The sequence below is a fragment of the Schistocerca serialis genome, chromosome 8 (assembly GCF_023864345.2).
Source record: "Schistocerca serialis cubense isolate TAMUIC-IGC-003099 chromosome 8, iqSchSeri2.2, whole genome shotgun sequence".
NCBI lineage: Eukaryota > Metazoa > Arthropoda > Insecta > Orthoptera > Acrididae > Schistocerca > Schistocerca serialis.
Window position 1 is genome coordinate 620,022,263 of NC_064645.1, and position 17,693 is coordinate 620,039,955.

General features: G+C 41.1%; 1 protein-coding gene across 1 annotated transcript in view; it reads left to right on the top strand.

Moving 5' to 3' along the window:
• Positions 1 to 17,693, top strand: part of LOC126416261 (1-phosphatidylinositol 4,5-bisphosphate phosphodiesterase classes I and II) — a 395,393-nt gene that overhangs the window by 364,491 nt on the left and 13,209 nt on the right. Inside the window, exon 20 of the mRNA XM_050083891.1 lies at positions 6,735 to 7,052. Coding sequence (XP_049939848.1) covers positions 6,735 to 7,052 — 318 coding nt within the window. The remainder of the gene's footprint in view (positions 1 to 6,734; positions 7,053 to 17,693) is intronic.

Below are 17,693 nucleotides of genomic sequence, written 5' to 3' on the forward strand. Positions count from 1 at the left end.
TATCAGATATGTGTATGAATAGCAAACAGAATCTTGTCACCCATTATTCTGGAAATACAAATCCTAACTGTTCCCTCCACATGCATTTATGAAATTATATCCTACACAGTAGTTAAAAATTATTTGAGGAGAATCATTTGAGCCACACATATAACATGAGGAATAAAAAAAAATATGCTACCCATGCACCAATAGAAATTTTACCCATGGACTCCACAGTATGTGGGGATGACAAAAAAAAAAAAAAAAAAAAAATATATATATATATATATATATATATATATATATATATAAAAACAAAGATGATGTGACTTACCAAATGAAAGTGCTGGCAGGTCGACAGACACACAAACAAACACAAACATACACACAAAATTCAAGCTTTCGCAACAAACTGTTGCCTCATCAGGAAAGAGGGAAGGAGAGGGAAAGACGAAAGGATGTGGGTTTTAAGGGAGAGGGTAAGGAGTCATTCCAATCCCGGGAGCGGAAAGACTTACCTTAGGGGGAAAAAAGGACGGGTATACACTCGCACACACACACATATCCATCCACACATATACAGACACAAGCAGACATTTGGTCTTTAAATATGTCTGCTTGTGTCTGTATATGTGTGGATGGATATGTGTGTGTGTGTGAGTTTATACCCGTCCTTTTTTCCCCCTAAGGTAAGTCTTTCCGCTCCCGGGATTGGAATGACTCCTTACCCTCTCCCTTAAAACCCACATCCTTTCGTCTTTCCCTCTCCTTCCCTCTTTCCTGATGAGGCAACAGTTTGTTGCGAAAGCTTGAATTTTGTGTGTATGTTTGTGTTTGTTTGTGTGTCTGTCGACCTGCCAGCACTTTCATTTGGTAAGTCACATCATCTTTGTTTTTAGATATATATTTCCTACGTGGAATGTTTCCCTCTATTATAACTATATATATATATATATATATATATATATATATATATATATATATATATATATATATATATATATGAATATAATAGAGGGAAACATTCCACGTGGGAAAAATATATCTAAAAAGAAAGATGATGAAACTTACCAAACAAAAGCGCTGGCAGGTCGATAGACACACAAACAAACACAAACATACACACAAAATTCTAGCTTTCGCAACCAATGGTTGCCTCGTCAGGAAAGAGGGAAGGAGAAGGAAAGACAAAAGGATATGTGTTTTAAGGGAGAGGGTAAGGAGTCATTCCAATCCCGGGATTGGAATGACTCCTTACCCTCTCCCTTAAAACACATATCCTTTTGTCTTTCCTTCTCCTTCCCTCTTTCCTGATGAGGCAACCATTGGTTGCGAAAACAGGCAAGAACATATTTAATATGAAGCCAAAGATTCTAAAAGCAAAGCAACAGCAGATTTTGTGGGAACTAGTACTTAGTAGAAGAAATCATAAAGGATGAAATGATAATTTGAGCAAGTGCTAATTAAGTGTTAGATTTTTTATTGTTTGTTTGAATACTGTAACAAAATTGTTTTATTGTAATGTTGTTTGTTAACATCAGCTGTTCTATGTTTATGGTGAAATTTTACCACAATATGGATGTGTCTCCTTTATCTGAAACAAGTGATTTAGATTATATAGAATATGAGAAATGTGTTTTATTCATCTCATAACGTACACAATTTCAGAACATATGTCTGAAGTACAGGAGACATGTCAAGGTTACAATTTGCTTATTTAAAATTTTGTCACACTTACAATAATACTTTGTGGAGAGTTTACTTACTTGAAATTTGTCAAACTTAGAGTATTTACATCTGCTATAGCTATCATTCATTTTTACTCCATTTTAGGATTCCACCTCAAAGTATCATTTCGTCCTTCATGAAATCTTCCACAGAGTAATAGAATCATTCAATTAGAAAATCATGTAACTTGCTTTTTAAAATATTTATCTTCATATTCATTATGTCACACCCTTTTATTGTGTTGTAAATTTTCATGGCTATATACTGAGGAGTCTGAGCATGCAGTTTTAAGCAATGAGAGGTGAGCATAAAGTTCTCTTTATGTCTTGTGTTATATGACATCGAAAAGATGTATAAAGAGGGGACAGTTAATATTTTTAGGTCTTTAAATAATAGTCAACATGATGCCCTCGGCTGTACAGAGCACATGTTGCAAATGATTCTTTTTTGCAACTTTAAAATTCATTTCCTGAGTTTCCCCAAAAAATTATGCCATATTGAATACCCAATTCAAAGTAGCTATAATATTCTATTTTCCTGGTAGTCATATCAGTGGCACAGGCTCAAATTTCCACTGCAAATGGAAGGCTCTTTAATTTATTTGCTAGGTATTCTACATGAGAATTCCAACTCCAAGATCTGTTAAAGTTTATTCCCAGGAACCTGACTGAGTCAAGTTCTTCCATTTTTTTACTGTTGAGAGTGACAAAGATTTCTTTAGTTTTTGAACGTTTGGTTTTAAAACTCATCATGTGGGTTTTTGAAATGTTTAGCCTTAAGCCATTTTGACTGAACCATGTTCCCAGGTAACTTAATGTATTCATGACACTCTGTGGTATATTGTCAGAATTTTCATTTTCAATTAGGGCAGAAGTATCATCTGTAAACAAAGTTAAATGAGTATTTATATTGAGAGGCAAGTCATTTACACAGAACAGGAATAAAATGGGTCCAAGGATTGAGCCTTCAGGAGAAACTTGTGACACAGTTTTCCACTCGGAGAAGTGATCTGGTCCATTTGATGTGATTATTACCCTTTGTTTCCTCTCCAAGAGATATGATTCAAACCATTTCAAAGCAATATCCCATATTCCATACCTGTTGAGTTTGAAAAGCATCAGGGCATGGTTTACAGAGTCGAATGCTTTTGTAAGATCACAAAATATTCCTGCGGCCTTAGCTTTCTTATCTAATAAACCATGATTCACAATTCACAGTATTATATGTAGTTGCAAGATTTTAACTTTTTTGTGAGTTTATCTGAATTTTGCCAATGTGTGGATGATGAACCAATTTTTGTAACTACTGAATCGCTCCTGTTGGCCAGCATACAGAAGTGGTGTAATTTTTAGTTATGTTTGAAAGGCAGATTCAGTTAATAGAACAGATATGAGTAGTTACAAAAATTGGTGCCTCATACCATATCTTGGCAAAATGTTAGATAACTTTACAAAAAAAAAAAAAAGGTCAAAGCCTCACAACTATAGACTTGCATGTTATAAAACCAACAGCATATAAAAATTTTTATTCAATATTAAAGACAAAGTACAACTATCGGGACAGAGTGGTGTGTATAAAATCTCATGCAAACATTGCAGAAAAGTATGTGTCTGTCAGTCAGGCAGAACTGTGGGAATAAGGTTATCTAAATGTGGGATAAGCTGAAGATTAAGAAAAGAATATTCAACCTTTACCAAACGCCTTGTAACAAAAAAACCACTCATATGATGTAGATAGTGAAGCTTACCACACAGAGGAGACACTGAGTCACAGACAAGCAGACTGAAAAAGAATCCTAGAAATATAATTTTCATAATTCCTAACTGCAACTCAATGCTTACTCTTTGCGGTGAGTAAGAAATCTATCCTTTCTATTGTTGTTATTTATTTCAGGACTTTCTACTGTTTGAGACTTTGAAGTTTTACATTCTCTTAAGGAAAGCCAGTAGATGAACCTGCTAGAAATACCAACAAAAAACAAACATGTGACATAGAATGCCAGCTTAGTATAATATGATCAAACACAATTTCCTTTTTCTCCTCTCTTAAATTAAATTTTTGTTATCCAAATACTAGATTAAAATTGCTAATTCAATTATACTTTGATGTTGTTAAATGTATCTCCAGATAAAAAACTTTATCTTACCTTTTTCAGTTAAATTTAACAATTTTTATACAACATAAAATGCAACAATGTAAAATCCAGAATGGAATAATGATAATATTATGAAAAGGATAGGATGCTACACACCATATAGTGGAGATTCTGAGTTGCAGACAGGCACAACAGAAAGACTGTTAAACAATTAAACTTTCAACCAAAAGGGCTTCTTCTGAATCATACAACATTCACATGCACATTCATGCAAACACAACTCACACACACATGACCACTGTCTCTGGTGGCCAGAATGCAAGCATCTGCAAATAATGGGAGAAGCAATCTGGATGGTGGGGGAAGGAGGAGGCTGGGGCAGAGAGAGGGAGGGATAGCAAGATAGGGGTGGGAGACAATAAAGTGCTGCTTATGGGGGTGGGGGACAATAAAGTGCTGCTTATGGGAGCATACACAGGTATGGTGGTGAGAGGGTAGGGCAGCTAGGTATAGTCAGAAAAGATGGTGTTGGTAGGAAGGATGCCAATGAACTTGCCCCTGGCCTTGCTGCTATTAAACACTACCTTTCCCAACACCTGGCAGATTCCAAACATACAATGTCCTTCCTGATCACCATGACCAACTATATCCTCACTTACAAATACAAACAAATCTAGCATACAGCAACTGGCACCTCCATGGCACAATCCTATGCTAACCAATTCATGGGCCACCTAGAGGAATCCTTCTTAACTGCCCAGAATACCAAACCCCTCACCTGATCGAGATTCATTGGTGACATCTTCGTGATCTGGATCAAGAGTGCCGACACCCTGTCCACATTCATCCAGAACCTCAACACCTCCACCCCAATCATTTCACCTGCTCCTCCACGACCCAAAAAGCCATCTTCCTCAGTGTTTACCTCCATCTCAAAAAGATGGTTACAGCAATACCTCTGTCCATATCAAACCTTCCAACCACCACAATACCTCCAGTTCAACAGCTACCACCCATTCCATACCAAGAAGTCCCTTCCACTCATCCCAGACACCCATGGCTGTTGCATCTGTAATGACAAGCTGGCCTCTCAAAATATACCAAGTCCCTCATTGAGGCCTTTACAGACCATAATTGCCCTCCCAACCTTGTACAAAAAACAGATCTCCCATGCTTTATCTCTCTGGCCACTCACCACCTCCCAAAGTCCCACCATCTGACCAAAGAGGAGCATTCTCCACATGACTCAATACCACTCAGGACTGGAGCAACTGAATCACATTCTCTGCCAGGGTTTCGACTACCTCACACTGTACTCTGAATTGGGGGATGTCCTACACACATCCTTCCCTCCTTTCCTGCAGTGGTATTCCACCACCCATTGAACCTCCACAATATCCTCATCCATCCCTACACAACCCCTGCTCCCAGCCCCTTGCCTCATGGCTAATATCCTTGTAATAGACCTGTCTCGTACATCCTCCCACCACCACCTATTCCAGTCCGGCCACAAACGTCAACTATTCCATCAGAGGCAGGGCTACCTGTGAAACCAGTCATGTGATCTACAAGCTAAGCTGCAACCACTGTGTTGCATTCTACATGGGCTTGACCACAAACAAACTGTCTGTCCACATGAATAGTGGCCAACAAAATGTGACCAAGAAACAGCTGGAACACACATTTGCTGAGCATGCTGCTCAACACAGTGTACTTCGTTTCAATGACTACTTCACAGCTTGTGCCATCTAGGTTCTTCCTACCAACACCAGCTTTTCTGAATTGTGCAGGTGGGAACTCTCCCTGCAAATATATCCTATGTTCCTGTTACCATCCTTGCCCCAGACTTCATTTGTCATTGTCCATCACTCACCTATTCCCTTCCCTGTTCTCACTCCATCACTACATAGCTTTCTATTCCACCAACACACCCACGATCCCTTTACATCTTTCCTTCTCCACCCCCCCCCTTCCCACCCCCTCCACCACTCTGCCCCCACTCTCTGTCTTAACTTCTGACTACACCTAACTGTCCTACCCTCTCTCCACCTTATTCCTATATGCTTCCACAAGCAGCACTTTACCATCCCCCACCCCTACCCTGCTATCCCTCCCCCTCCCAAACCCAACCCCCTCCTCCTTACCTTCACCTTGCAGATTGCTTCTCCCATGATTTCCAATTGCTTGCAGTCTGGCATCAGCAGCCAAAGACAGTGATCATGTGTGACTGAGTAGCATTTGTATGAATATGCGCAGGTATGTTGTTTAATTCAGAAGAGGACCTCTTGGCTGAAAGTTTACTTGTTTAGCAGTCTTTTTGTTAAGCCTGTCTGTGGCTCAACATTTCCACTGTATGGTGAGTAGCAATCTATCCTTTTCATAATAGTGACATAAAAATGTAAAACTTTCCTTCATAAACATACACATAAACACTCTATGTGTCATCACTGTTGTGTCTTTTGATTTTCTGTATAAATAATGTCTGTGTAAGTCTCGTGTCATTTTATCTGTGTTTACAACATTCGGTTGCCACCTGACTATAGCCTAAGTAATCTCAAACCAGTTTGTGACTAAATAAACATAATTTTGCAGAACATTAGGAAGTGTTTCCTATTTAATATTGTCTTCATGTTCTGCCAAGCATTTAACACATCACTTAATACCAAACAATAGTGAGTGCATTGAGAATTATTAATATTTTGTTATATGTTTGGCATGACAGAAAATAAGGATAATAATTTTTGACTTGCATTTTATGGACTGCGGCAAACAGTTCATTCATCACAACAGAATTGTAGTCAGACAAATACCACAGATTCTAACTGACTTGAGGACAAAACATAAAGTCACTGTCAATTTCAGTTTCAGATTATTTTAATGTGTATTTGTAATCGATGGAACCAATGTAATAGTGACATTTTGCACACAGGTTTTCTCAGCAGTGGAGAAGTTGATGGCAGCATCTCAGGCATCACAAATGAAACTGTTACGGGCCTTGCTAGATCGTGAGACAGCAGAAGTTATGAGGCGTTTACAAAGTGCACGACGTGATGAGGTGAAAGCTCTTGCTAAAGTTCACCGTGACCGTGATGAAATGGTACGTGTGAAACGTGAGGTTGATGCAGCAACAGTAGACAGGGGTGTGGCAGAGCGTATGCGTTTGACACAGTTATATGAGCGCAGACGCTGCCGACTGGAGACTGCCCATGAGCAGGTCCGGCAGAAATTTCAAGCTGAAAAGGAAAAGGTATGTCAATTTACAAAAGAAAAATGTAGTTTGGAAATACAACCATAGCACACATAATTCAAAATACCAAAGGAAAAAACTTAATGCTGACACTTTGTAGCAAAAAAGCGACATTTGCTTGGTCTACCTATGGGAGGCAGAAATTTATTGGATGCAATAATTGTAAGTACAGTAGTACATGATTATATCTACTGAAAGGTAAGTTAGAACACTGAGTTTAGTGTGATGTGGTACTGAGTATATTTCTTAACCAATGTTTAGGTGTAGCTAAGGTCACTGTGGGAACATCTACCCAGAAGTGCACGAGTAGTAGTGAGATTACTGCTGTAAGAAAAGTGAATTGAAGTCATGGCATGGCAGCCTTTGTACCGAGATTGTGATTATCTGACACAATTGTATCATTGTCCGATAAGTAGAAAGAAGAAAATGTGGGGACACTGCCAAAATCAAGCAGCAGTTCATACACTATTCTGTTTAAAAGAGGCAATAGTCAATGTTTAGTGATAAAAGACAGAGGAGCATGCTGTCCAATACCACAAATTTTAAAGTTTGTCTTGTACTGGTTTATAGTTCTGAAGTTTATACTGCATTCAATCTCTTCATCACTGAATTTATTTGAATCTGTATGTCAATAATCCTATATTTCAGTGATTTAATAGTTAGCTTAGACTGCAGTGTGAATTGTTAACACAGTCATGTCAGTTAATTTAGCATGCACTGCCCTAATAGTGGTTGCTAACTGCTTGTTGCACATCCCAAATTTGCAAAAAATTTCAACATTAAACTTCAGACGGTTGCTGTACCAGCATGGGACTGATTTTTCAGAGAGTGTCACTGAGATGTTGAAAGAACTTAGCTGGCAGACTCTTGAAAATAGATGGAAACTATCCCAAGAAAATCTACTGACGAAATTTCAAGAGTGGTCTTTAAATGATGACACTAGAAATACAGGGTGTTACAAAAAGGTATGGCCAAACTTTCAGGAAACATTCCTCACACACATAGAAAGAAAATATGTTATGTGGACATGTGTCTGGAAATGCTTACTTTCCATGTTAGAGCTCATTTTATTACTTCTCTTCAAATCACATTAATCATCGAATGGAAACACACAGCAACAGAACGTACCAGCGTGACTTCAAACACTTTGTTACAGGAAATGTTCAAAATTTCCTCCGTTAGCGAGGATACATGCATCCACCCTCCATCGAATGGAATCCCTGATGCGCTGATGCAGCCCTGGAGAATGGCGTATTGTATCACAGCCGTCCACAATACGAGCACGAAGAGTCTCTACATTTGGTACCAGGGTTGCGTAGACAAGAGCTTTCAAATGCCCCCATAAATGAAAGTCAAGAGGGTTGAGGTTAGGAGAGCATGGAGGCCATGGAATTGGTCCGCCTCTACCAATCCATCGGTCACCGAATCTGTTGTTGAGAAGCGTACGAACACTTCGACTGAAATGTGCAAGAGCTCCATCATGCATGAACCACATGTTGTGTCGTACTTGTAAAAGCACATGTTCTAGCAGCACAGGTAGAGTATCCTGTATGAAATCATGATAACGTGCTCCATTGAGCGTAGGTGGAAGAACATGGGGCCCAATCAAGACATCACCAACAATGCCTGTCCAAACGTTCTCAGAAAATCTGTGTTGATGATGTGATTGCACAATTGCGTGTGGATTCTCATCAGCCCACACATGTTGATTGTGAAAATTTACAGCTTGATCACGTTGGAATGAAGCCTCATCCGTAAAGAGAACATTTGCCCTGAAATGAGGATTGACACATTGTTGGATGAACCATTCGCTGAAGTGTACCCGTGGAGGCCAATCAGCTGCTGATAGTGCCTGCACACGCTGTACATGGTATGGAAACAACTGGTTCTCCCGTAGCACTCTCCATACAGTGACATGGTTAACGTTACCTTGTACAGCAGCAACTTCTCTGACGCTGACATTAGGGTTATCGTCAACTGGACGAAGAATTGCCTCATCCACTGCAGGTGTCCTCGTCGTTCTAGGTCTTCCCCAGTCGCGAGTCATAGGCTGGAATGTTCTGTGCTCCCTAAGATGCCGATCAATTGCTTCGAACGTCTTCCTGTCAGGACACCTTCGTTCTGGAAATCTGTCTCGATACAAATGTACCGCGCCACGGCTATTGCCCCGTGCTAATCCATACATCAAATGGGCTTCTGCCGACTCCGCATTTGTAAACATTGCACTGACTGCAAAACCACGTTCGTGGTGAACACTAACCTGCTGATGCTACGTAATGATGTGCTTGATGCTAGTACTGTAGAGCAATGAGTCGCATGTCAACACAAGCACCGAAGTCAACATTACCTTCCTTCAATTGGGCCAACTTGCAGTGAATCGTGGAAGTACAGTACATACTGACGAAACTAAAATAAGCTCTAACATGGAAATTAAGCATTTCTGGACACATGTCCACATAACATCTTTTCTTTATTTGTGTGTGAGGAATGTTTCCTGAAAATTTGGCCGTACCTTTTTGTAACACCCTGTATACTGCAACCCCCTACGTATTACTCCCATAGGGACCGTGAGGATAAGATTAGATTAATTACAGCACACACACAGAGGCATCTATACCATCATTTTTCCCATGCTCCGTACGTGAATGGAATGGGAAAAGCTCAAATAACTGGTTCAGTGGGCTGTACGCTCTGCCATGTACTTCAAGCGCACAATTCCCCATTGTCAAAATGCACTCTAGGATACTCTGTTTTAATAACAACATCCAATCCTGGTACAAACTTCTAGAATGAAATTCTTGCCTGTGAAAAACCACACAGTCGAAAGATTAGCACAAAGCTAATGTAATATGGTACTTGTACACAATAAGATTGCCAACGGCCTTGCCGCAGTGGTAACACTGGTTCCCATCAGATCACCAAAGTAAAATACTGTCAGCTGGGCTAGCACTTGGATGGGTGACCATGTGGTCTGGTGAGCGCTGTTGACAAGTGGGGTGCACTCAGTATTTGTGAGGCAAACTGAGGAGCTGCTTGATTGAGAAGTAGCGGCTCCAGTCTTGTAAACTGACATATGGCCAGGAGAGCGGTGTGCTGACCACGTGCCCCTCCATATCCGCATCCAGTGACTCCTGTGGACTGAAGATGACATGGCGGCCAGTTGGTACCGTTGGGCCTTCCGAGGCCTGTTCGGATGGAGTTTAGTTTAGTTCAATTAGTACACAATAAGATTAGTGATTGCAGTGTGTATACTGCTGTGACACCCTGAGAAGTTGTGGTGTCTCCATTGGCTCCTGATGCTATTGGACTGTTACAAACATTATACAATCACCAAGGAAAAGAATGAACAACCAATGAAATAAACAAAAAGAAAAATTATAGTTGAATGTCCAGGTGTTAGGAACCATCTTTATAGATACAGAACTAGCCCAGTGCTATTCATCCAGGATTTTTATGAAAGTACACAAGGTGCAATCCAGTGTAACATTTGGCACCACCTGCAATACCTCACTGTAGTAGTAACTTGAAGAGCCCCACCGTCCTTAGCTGTGAAGAGTACGAGCTGCTATTGCTGATGCAGTTGAGTTTGCACCAGGTGGCACAAGGTAGCTTGAAACCTGAATGTTTGACACTTGGGTGTTTGACTTGCAAGAAGCTTTACTGAGCTGAAGATGGCTACTCCAGTTTCCATGCAGCATAGGAATTTAAATCACTAACTGACTCATGGCAATTCTCCAGGCTGGTTGACAGTGTTTCAGTGGAATATAGAATGTTCAGGATTATATTGTGGCTGGGGAGTAATTGGTTCTTGTGCATTCTTGTCCATAACAGAGTGAGAGTTTGTTATTCTCATGTGAGGTGGTGTGATATTGATTAGCACCAGAAACCAGTGAACAGGCATACACAAAGGCATATTGGATATGATTAACATACACTCCTGGAAATGGAAAAAAGAACACATTGACACCGGTGTGTCAGACCCACCATACTTGCTCCGGACACTGGGAGAGGGCTGTACAAGCAATGATCACACGCACGGCACAGCGGACACACCAGGAACCGCGGTGTTGGCCGTCGAATGGCGCTAGCTGCGCAGCATTTGTGCACCGCCGCCGTCAGTGTCAGCCAGTTTGCCGTGGCATACGGAGCTCCATCGCAGTCTTTAACACTGGTAGCATGCCGCGACAGCGTGGACGTGAACCGTATGTGCAGTTGACGGACTTTGAGCGAGGGCGTATAGTGGGCATGCGGGAGGCCGGGTGGACGTACCGCCGAAATGCTCAACACGTGGGGCGTGAGGTCTCCACAGTACATCGATGTTGTCGCCAGTGGTCGGCGGAAGGTGCACGTGCCTGTCGACCTGGGACCGGACCGCAGCGACGCACGGATGCACGCCAAGACCGTAGGATCCTACGCAGTGCCGTAGGGGACCGCACCGCCACTTCCCAGCAAATTAGGGACACTGTTGCTCCTGGGGTATCGGCGAGGACCATTCGCAACCGTCTCCATGAAGCTGGGCTACGGTCCCGCACACCGTCAGGCCGTCTTCCGCTCACGCCCCAACATCGTGCAGCCCGCCTCCAGTGGTGTCGCGACAGGCGTGAATGGAGGGACGAATGGAGACGTGTCGTCTTCAGCAATGAGAGTCGCTTCTGCCTTGGTGCCAATGATGGTCGTATGCGTGTTTGGCGCCGTGCAGGTGAGCGCCACAATCAGGACTGCATACGACCGAGGCACACAGGGCCAACACCCGGCATCATGGTGTGGGGAGCGATCTCCTACACTGGCCGTACACCACTGGTGATCGTCGAGGGGACACTGAATAGTGCACGGTACATCCAAACCGTCATCGAACCCATCGTTCTACCATTCCTAGACCGGCAAGGGAACTTGCTGTTCCAACAGGACAATGCACGTCCGCATGTATCCCGTGCCACCCAACGTGCTCTAGAAGGTGTAAGTCAACTACCCTGGCCAGCAAGATCTCCGGATCTGTCCCCCATTGAGCATGTTTGGGACTGGGTGAAGCGTCGTCTCACGCGGTCTGCACGTCCAGCACGAACGCTGGTCCAACTGAGGCGCCAGGTGGAAATGGCATGGCAAGCCGTTCCACAGGACTACATCCAGCATCTCTACGATCGTCTCCATGGGAGAATAGCAGCCTGCATTGCTGCGAAAGGTGGATATACACTGTACTAGTGCCGACATTGTGCATGCTCTGTTGCCTGTGTCTATGTGCCTGTGGTTCTGTCAGTGTGATCATGTGATGTATCTGACCCCAGGAATGTGTCAATAAAGTTTCCCCTTCCTGGGACAATGAATTCACGGTGTTCTTATTTCAATTTCCAGGAGTGTATTTGCAGATGATAAACCAAAAGAATCAGAAATGGTGATAACCATACACAAGTGAGAGAATCATTTAATCTATAGCACATAACATTCTGCTGCAAAAGGTACTACCATTGACATTAAAATTCAGTAAATTTATATTTTACTTCTGTTGATTTTAAAAGAATGTTACATATTTCAAAAAGATTGTAGCATAAAGTTACACAGCAGATACTTAAATTTGATTATATGGTTGAGAATGGGGTGATGATAATCCCTTTCTTACAGTTAAAAAGCCTGGAAGTTCTTGCATCTAGGATCACTTCTATGCAATCCACCAAAGGATGAACACAACAATATAGAAAGATAGGTTGCTACTCATTAGACAGAGGAGGCACTGAGTTGCAAACAAACTCGATGTAAAAGACTACTAAAATACTAAAGCTTTCAGACAATGTTCCTCTTGTGCAATAGAGAACACACACACATATACACACAAGGATAACTCAGACAAACATGCCCACTGTCTCAGGGCACTAGAGCCTGACTGCGTCTGATGGAGCAGCAATCTGCTAGCATGGGCGGTGAGGGTAATGAAGAAGCATGAAGTAGGGAGGTGATGGATGGGGCTTGGGAGGGGAAAGATATGAGTGCTGCCTGATGGACTGTGCTGAGACTTAATGGAGACAAGATAGAGCTGTTAGGTGCAGTATTGATAGTCTAGAGGGGTGGGGAGAGGAGAGAAGTAGAGAAGGGGAAAGGACTTGTAGGCACATTAGTGGGATAAAAGACGTGTGTAGTATAGGAGTTGGAACTGGGAAGGGTACCGGTAGATGGGTGACAAGGACTAATGAAGGTTTGGGCCAGGGGATCGTGAGCATGAAGGATATGTTGTAGGGAAAGTTCCCCTCTGTGCAGTTCAGAAAATCTGATGTCGGTAGGAAGAATCCAGATACCACAAGCTGTGAAACAGTAACTAAAGTGAAGTACATAATGTTGGATGGTATGTTCAGCTACTTGAACTCAGTTTGCCAATAGCCATTTATGAGGACAGACAGCTTGTAAGTTGTCTTGGCTGCACAGAAAGCAGACCAGTGGTTGCAGCTGAGTTGGTACATCATGTGGCTGCTTTCACAGGTGGCCCTGCCTTTGATGAGTTAGGAGATGCCTGTGACAAGACTGAAGTAAGTGGTAACAGAATGTGTGGAATGGGTCTTGCATCAAGATCTGTTACTGGCATATGAGCCATGAGGCAATGGCTTGGGAGCTGGAGTGGAGTAAGGACAGATATTGCATAGGTTCAGTGAGTGGTGGAATAGCATTATGGAAGGTATGAGAAGAGTATTCCTCATTTCAGAATATGATAACAGGTATCATCACTACAGATGCAGTGACCACAGGTGACTAGGCTGTATGGAAGGGACTCCTTGGTATGGAACAGGTGGAAGTTGTCAAAGTAGAGACATTGTTGGTGGCTGTTAGGTTTGATGTGGACGGAGGTACTGATGTAGCTGTCCTTGAAGTGGAGGTCAACATCACAAAAGGTTGCTTGTTGGGTTGAGGAGAACCACGTGAAGTGAATGGGGGAGGAGGTGTTGAGGTTCTGGATTAATATTAGTAGGGTGTCCTCACCTTTGGTCCAGATCATGAAGATGTCATCAGTGATTTTGAACCAGGTGAAGGTTTAGAATTCTGAGTGGTTAGGAAAGATCCCTGTAGATGGCCCATGAATAGGTTGGCATTGGATGGTGCCTTGTTGGATCCCATTGCTGTACCAAGAATTTGTTTGTAATTGATGTCTTCAAAGGAGAAATAATTGTGGGTGGTGATACAGTTGGACATGATGACCAGGAAGGAAGTAGTAGGCTTGGAGTCAGTTGGACATTTAGAAAGGTATTTTTCAATAGTGCCAAGGCTTTGGGCATTGGGGATATTAGTGCAGAGGGAGTTGGCACTGATAGTTATGAGCAGGGTGCCAGGTGTAAAGGAACAGGAACTGTGTAAATTGAATTTTCTCATTTTGAGGAGACAGAAGGAGCAAACTATTTTACTTGCTAAAAACTTTCTAAAGCCAAGATCACAAAGATATTTCTTTGTTAAAGCTTCTTGTTATGAAACATGTTCATTTTAAATTGAACCTCACACCAACTGTGGAGAGTCAGTGGAAAAAGTAGTAGATGTCATATATACAGAAGGATATGTTACAGGTGATAGGCTTATAGTGTTAGTCCATGAGAGCAGCGATCCTCTCTGTGGACATGTTGAAGGTAGGAGTGCGAGAGAGAGATAAACTCAGGCAAGACATGCTGTAATGAACCTAAGGATTTAAGGAGGGATTGGAGATCCTGCTGGGTTTCTGGTATTGTGTCACTGTGGCAGGGTTTATAGGTGGATGTATCTGACAGCTGGCGATATCCCTCTACCTGGTAATCCAAGTGGTTGATAACCACAGTGTGGACTCATTATCAGCAGATGGGATTATAAGAGAGGGGTCAATTTGAAGTGGTGAACTGCAGTCCTTTCTCGGATGTAAGGTTGGTTTCCATTTGGGTAATGATGGTGAGGCAAGATTCAAGGTTAAAGAACTCTGTGAAGTTAACAGAGGGTGGTTTGGGGTCAGTGGTGGTGTATCACAGTTGTGTGGTGGCATGAACTGAGTCAAACAGGAATCAGTGTTGGTTTTGGATTGAGTCTGAATGATAGGGTTGGTAACAGAAAAATTTTTCTTAAAGAGAGAAGGTCTTAAGGTTGAGAATGATTGAATTTGGGAGTGGGGTAAAAGTTATGGCCTTGGGAAAGGACTGGCACTTCTATGGGATTGAGGATTTTGGAGGACAGGTTCATGATCATCTTGCAGGTCAGTTTAGGTTGTGGATTCTGTATGGTGATGGGAGGGAGTTCCTCGGGGTGTGATAAATGTTAGTAGGTCTGCAAGGTAAGATTTGGTGACTATGAGATGGAGGCTCTCATAGAGGTGGTGGATAGTGGTAGCCCAAAGCGAGATTAGGAGACGTACAAAATGGCTGGCATGATGTCGTTATACAGCTCAATGACCATAACCATGTACAGACACACAATATTTTTCAGTCTTGGTTGCACATGATTATTTCTGATTTTGGTTATGTATTTCAGCTAACAACCATCATCATATCTGTCATGTAACAAACAGTATAAACATGGAATATGTACAGTTCCTTGCACATATTACAAAAAAGGTTTTCATAAAAAAAAAATAAAAGATAATGTGATTCCCGTTATTTCAGTAGATCACAGATCATAAAAAAATAAAAGATAATGTGATTCACATTATTTCAGTAGACCACAGAATGATAAGTGCTCACAATCAATAGGGTACAAATACAATAACACACTTGAGTAACACATAACAAATCCTTTAAAACATCAATGCATTGTGTAATGACAATTAGAACATACTCATACAAAGTGTACATGCATATTGGCGGTGACACAGTCACCGGTAAGAAGGTAAATTGTTCAGCTGCCATCAGGTGCTTAAAACATAACAGCCCACTTTAGAACAGATAAGCACAAACATGAATAAGAATGTAAACTAGATTAAAAATGTACTTTCCTTTTTTTTTATTAATGTGCTATGTAAACATTTAAATTACCAATCCATATGGATCATACAAGTTCATCTGTGTAGCTCTTGTAAGATTTTAACTAGCTTGATGTAACAATGTAAGACAGATTAAAGTAAAATACATATTAAAGTAAAATATTACATCGCAAAATGCAAGGCTGCAGACCAAAAAGAGAAAAAGCATGGATCTCAAAAACAGCTAAAAATCAAGAGTCATTTGCAAAAATAAAATAAAATAAAAGGCAACGACAGAATCAAAGGTAAAATGATTCCAAGGCAACCAATGGATAATCCATGTGTAGCCAATAAAAAATGAAAATGAAGTGGTTGTGGTGGGTTGGTTTTTTAAAGCACTCAGATGTCGCAGTAGTTCATAGATGACGTTAAAAAAAAATACTAAAATCCATCTTCTCCTTTATCACCCATTGTGACTGCCTTTTTCTGTGAGAATATAGCTCAACTTCTTCCAAATTTTTGAGTACATGGCCCTTGATTGCTTTGTATAAGATTTAAGGCTTTCTGTAATAGGATATAGATTATGTTTCTCAGAATTTGAATGATTCCTCAAAGCATTCTTAATTGGAGTCATATGTATGCTCCCCATACTTGTTTCAAAATTTCTACTGGTCTGACCAGTATAATAACCACTTAGATACAACAACAAAAACTGATGATAAGTGAGCTTTCAGCCAAAAAGGCCTTTGTCAAAAATAGACAACATACACACACACTCACACAAATGCAACTCTCACACACATGATCACAGTCTCTGGCAGTATAAGCTTATTCACTCCATACCAGCAGGGATTGCTACAGATTTTATATAGGCTAGAGTGGTAAGAATTTTGTGACAAGATATATGGAGCATACGTACAAGTCATACAAGAGTGCTTTGGGTAATCATTTAAATTCCAAGAAACATAATCTAGACTTGGTATGTTTTACTCATGTACTCTACTGATTGTGAGCACTTCTCATTTTGTGATCTATTGATATAACATGCTCTTATGGTTCTTTTATTTTCTTATGAAAAATAATGTAATATTTGCAAAGAATTGTATACCCCATGTTTATCATTTTTGTCTCAAAACATATCTGATAATGGTAGTTAGCCAACATGCATAATAAAGTGCAACCAAGACTGAAACACTTTGTGTATTTGTGGAGATGGACAGGTTGAAGAGTTTTTTGAGGTGGCATAGTGCAAGCTGCTATTTTTCTTGAAAGGCTAGGGTTTCAGTCTGTGAGATGAGATACAGGCATTTGGGATTGCAGAGCAGGAGAATTTTACGCATGGAGAGGAGGTATTTGTAAGGAAGTTTTTTATTTTTATTTTTTTATGATATGGCATTACAAAATACACGCAACTCTAAATTTTCACCCTTCTACCACAACCCCTGTTTTTTAATATCGATTTTAGTAATTTAATAATCTTCAACCCCGGTCAATAACTGATCAATTATCACTTGATCAGTTATCACTTGATCAGTTATCCCCGCCTGGTGTCTACCTGTGATAGTCTTTCACTATTTGATAGTTAGGTAATTGAAGAAAACATACCAAAAGCACCGACTCGAATATCCCTCTTTGAATCGACCTAACTAGACCGAGAAGTTTAACTAGGTAGCATGCATCATTTGCCAAACCGACATTTAGTCCTAGCGCACACACATCGATTTTTATCATACGGAAATATATCGTACAATCAA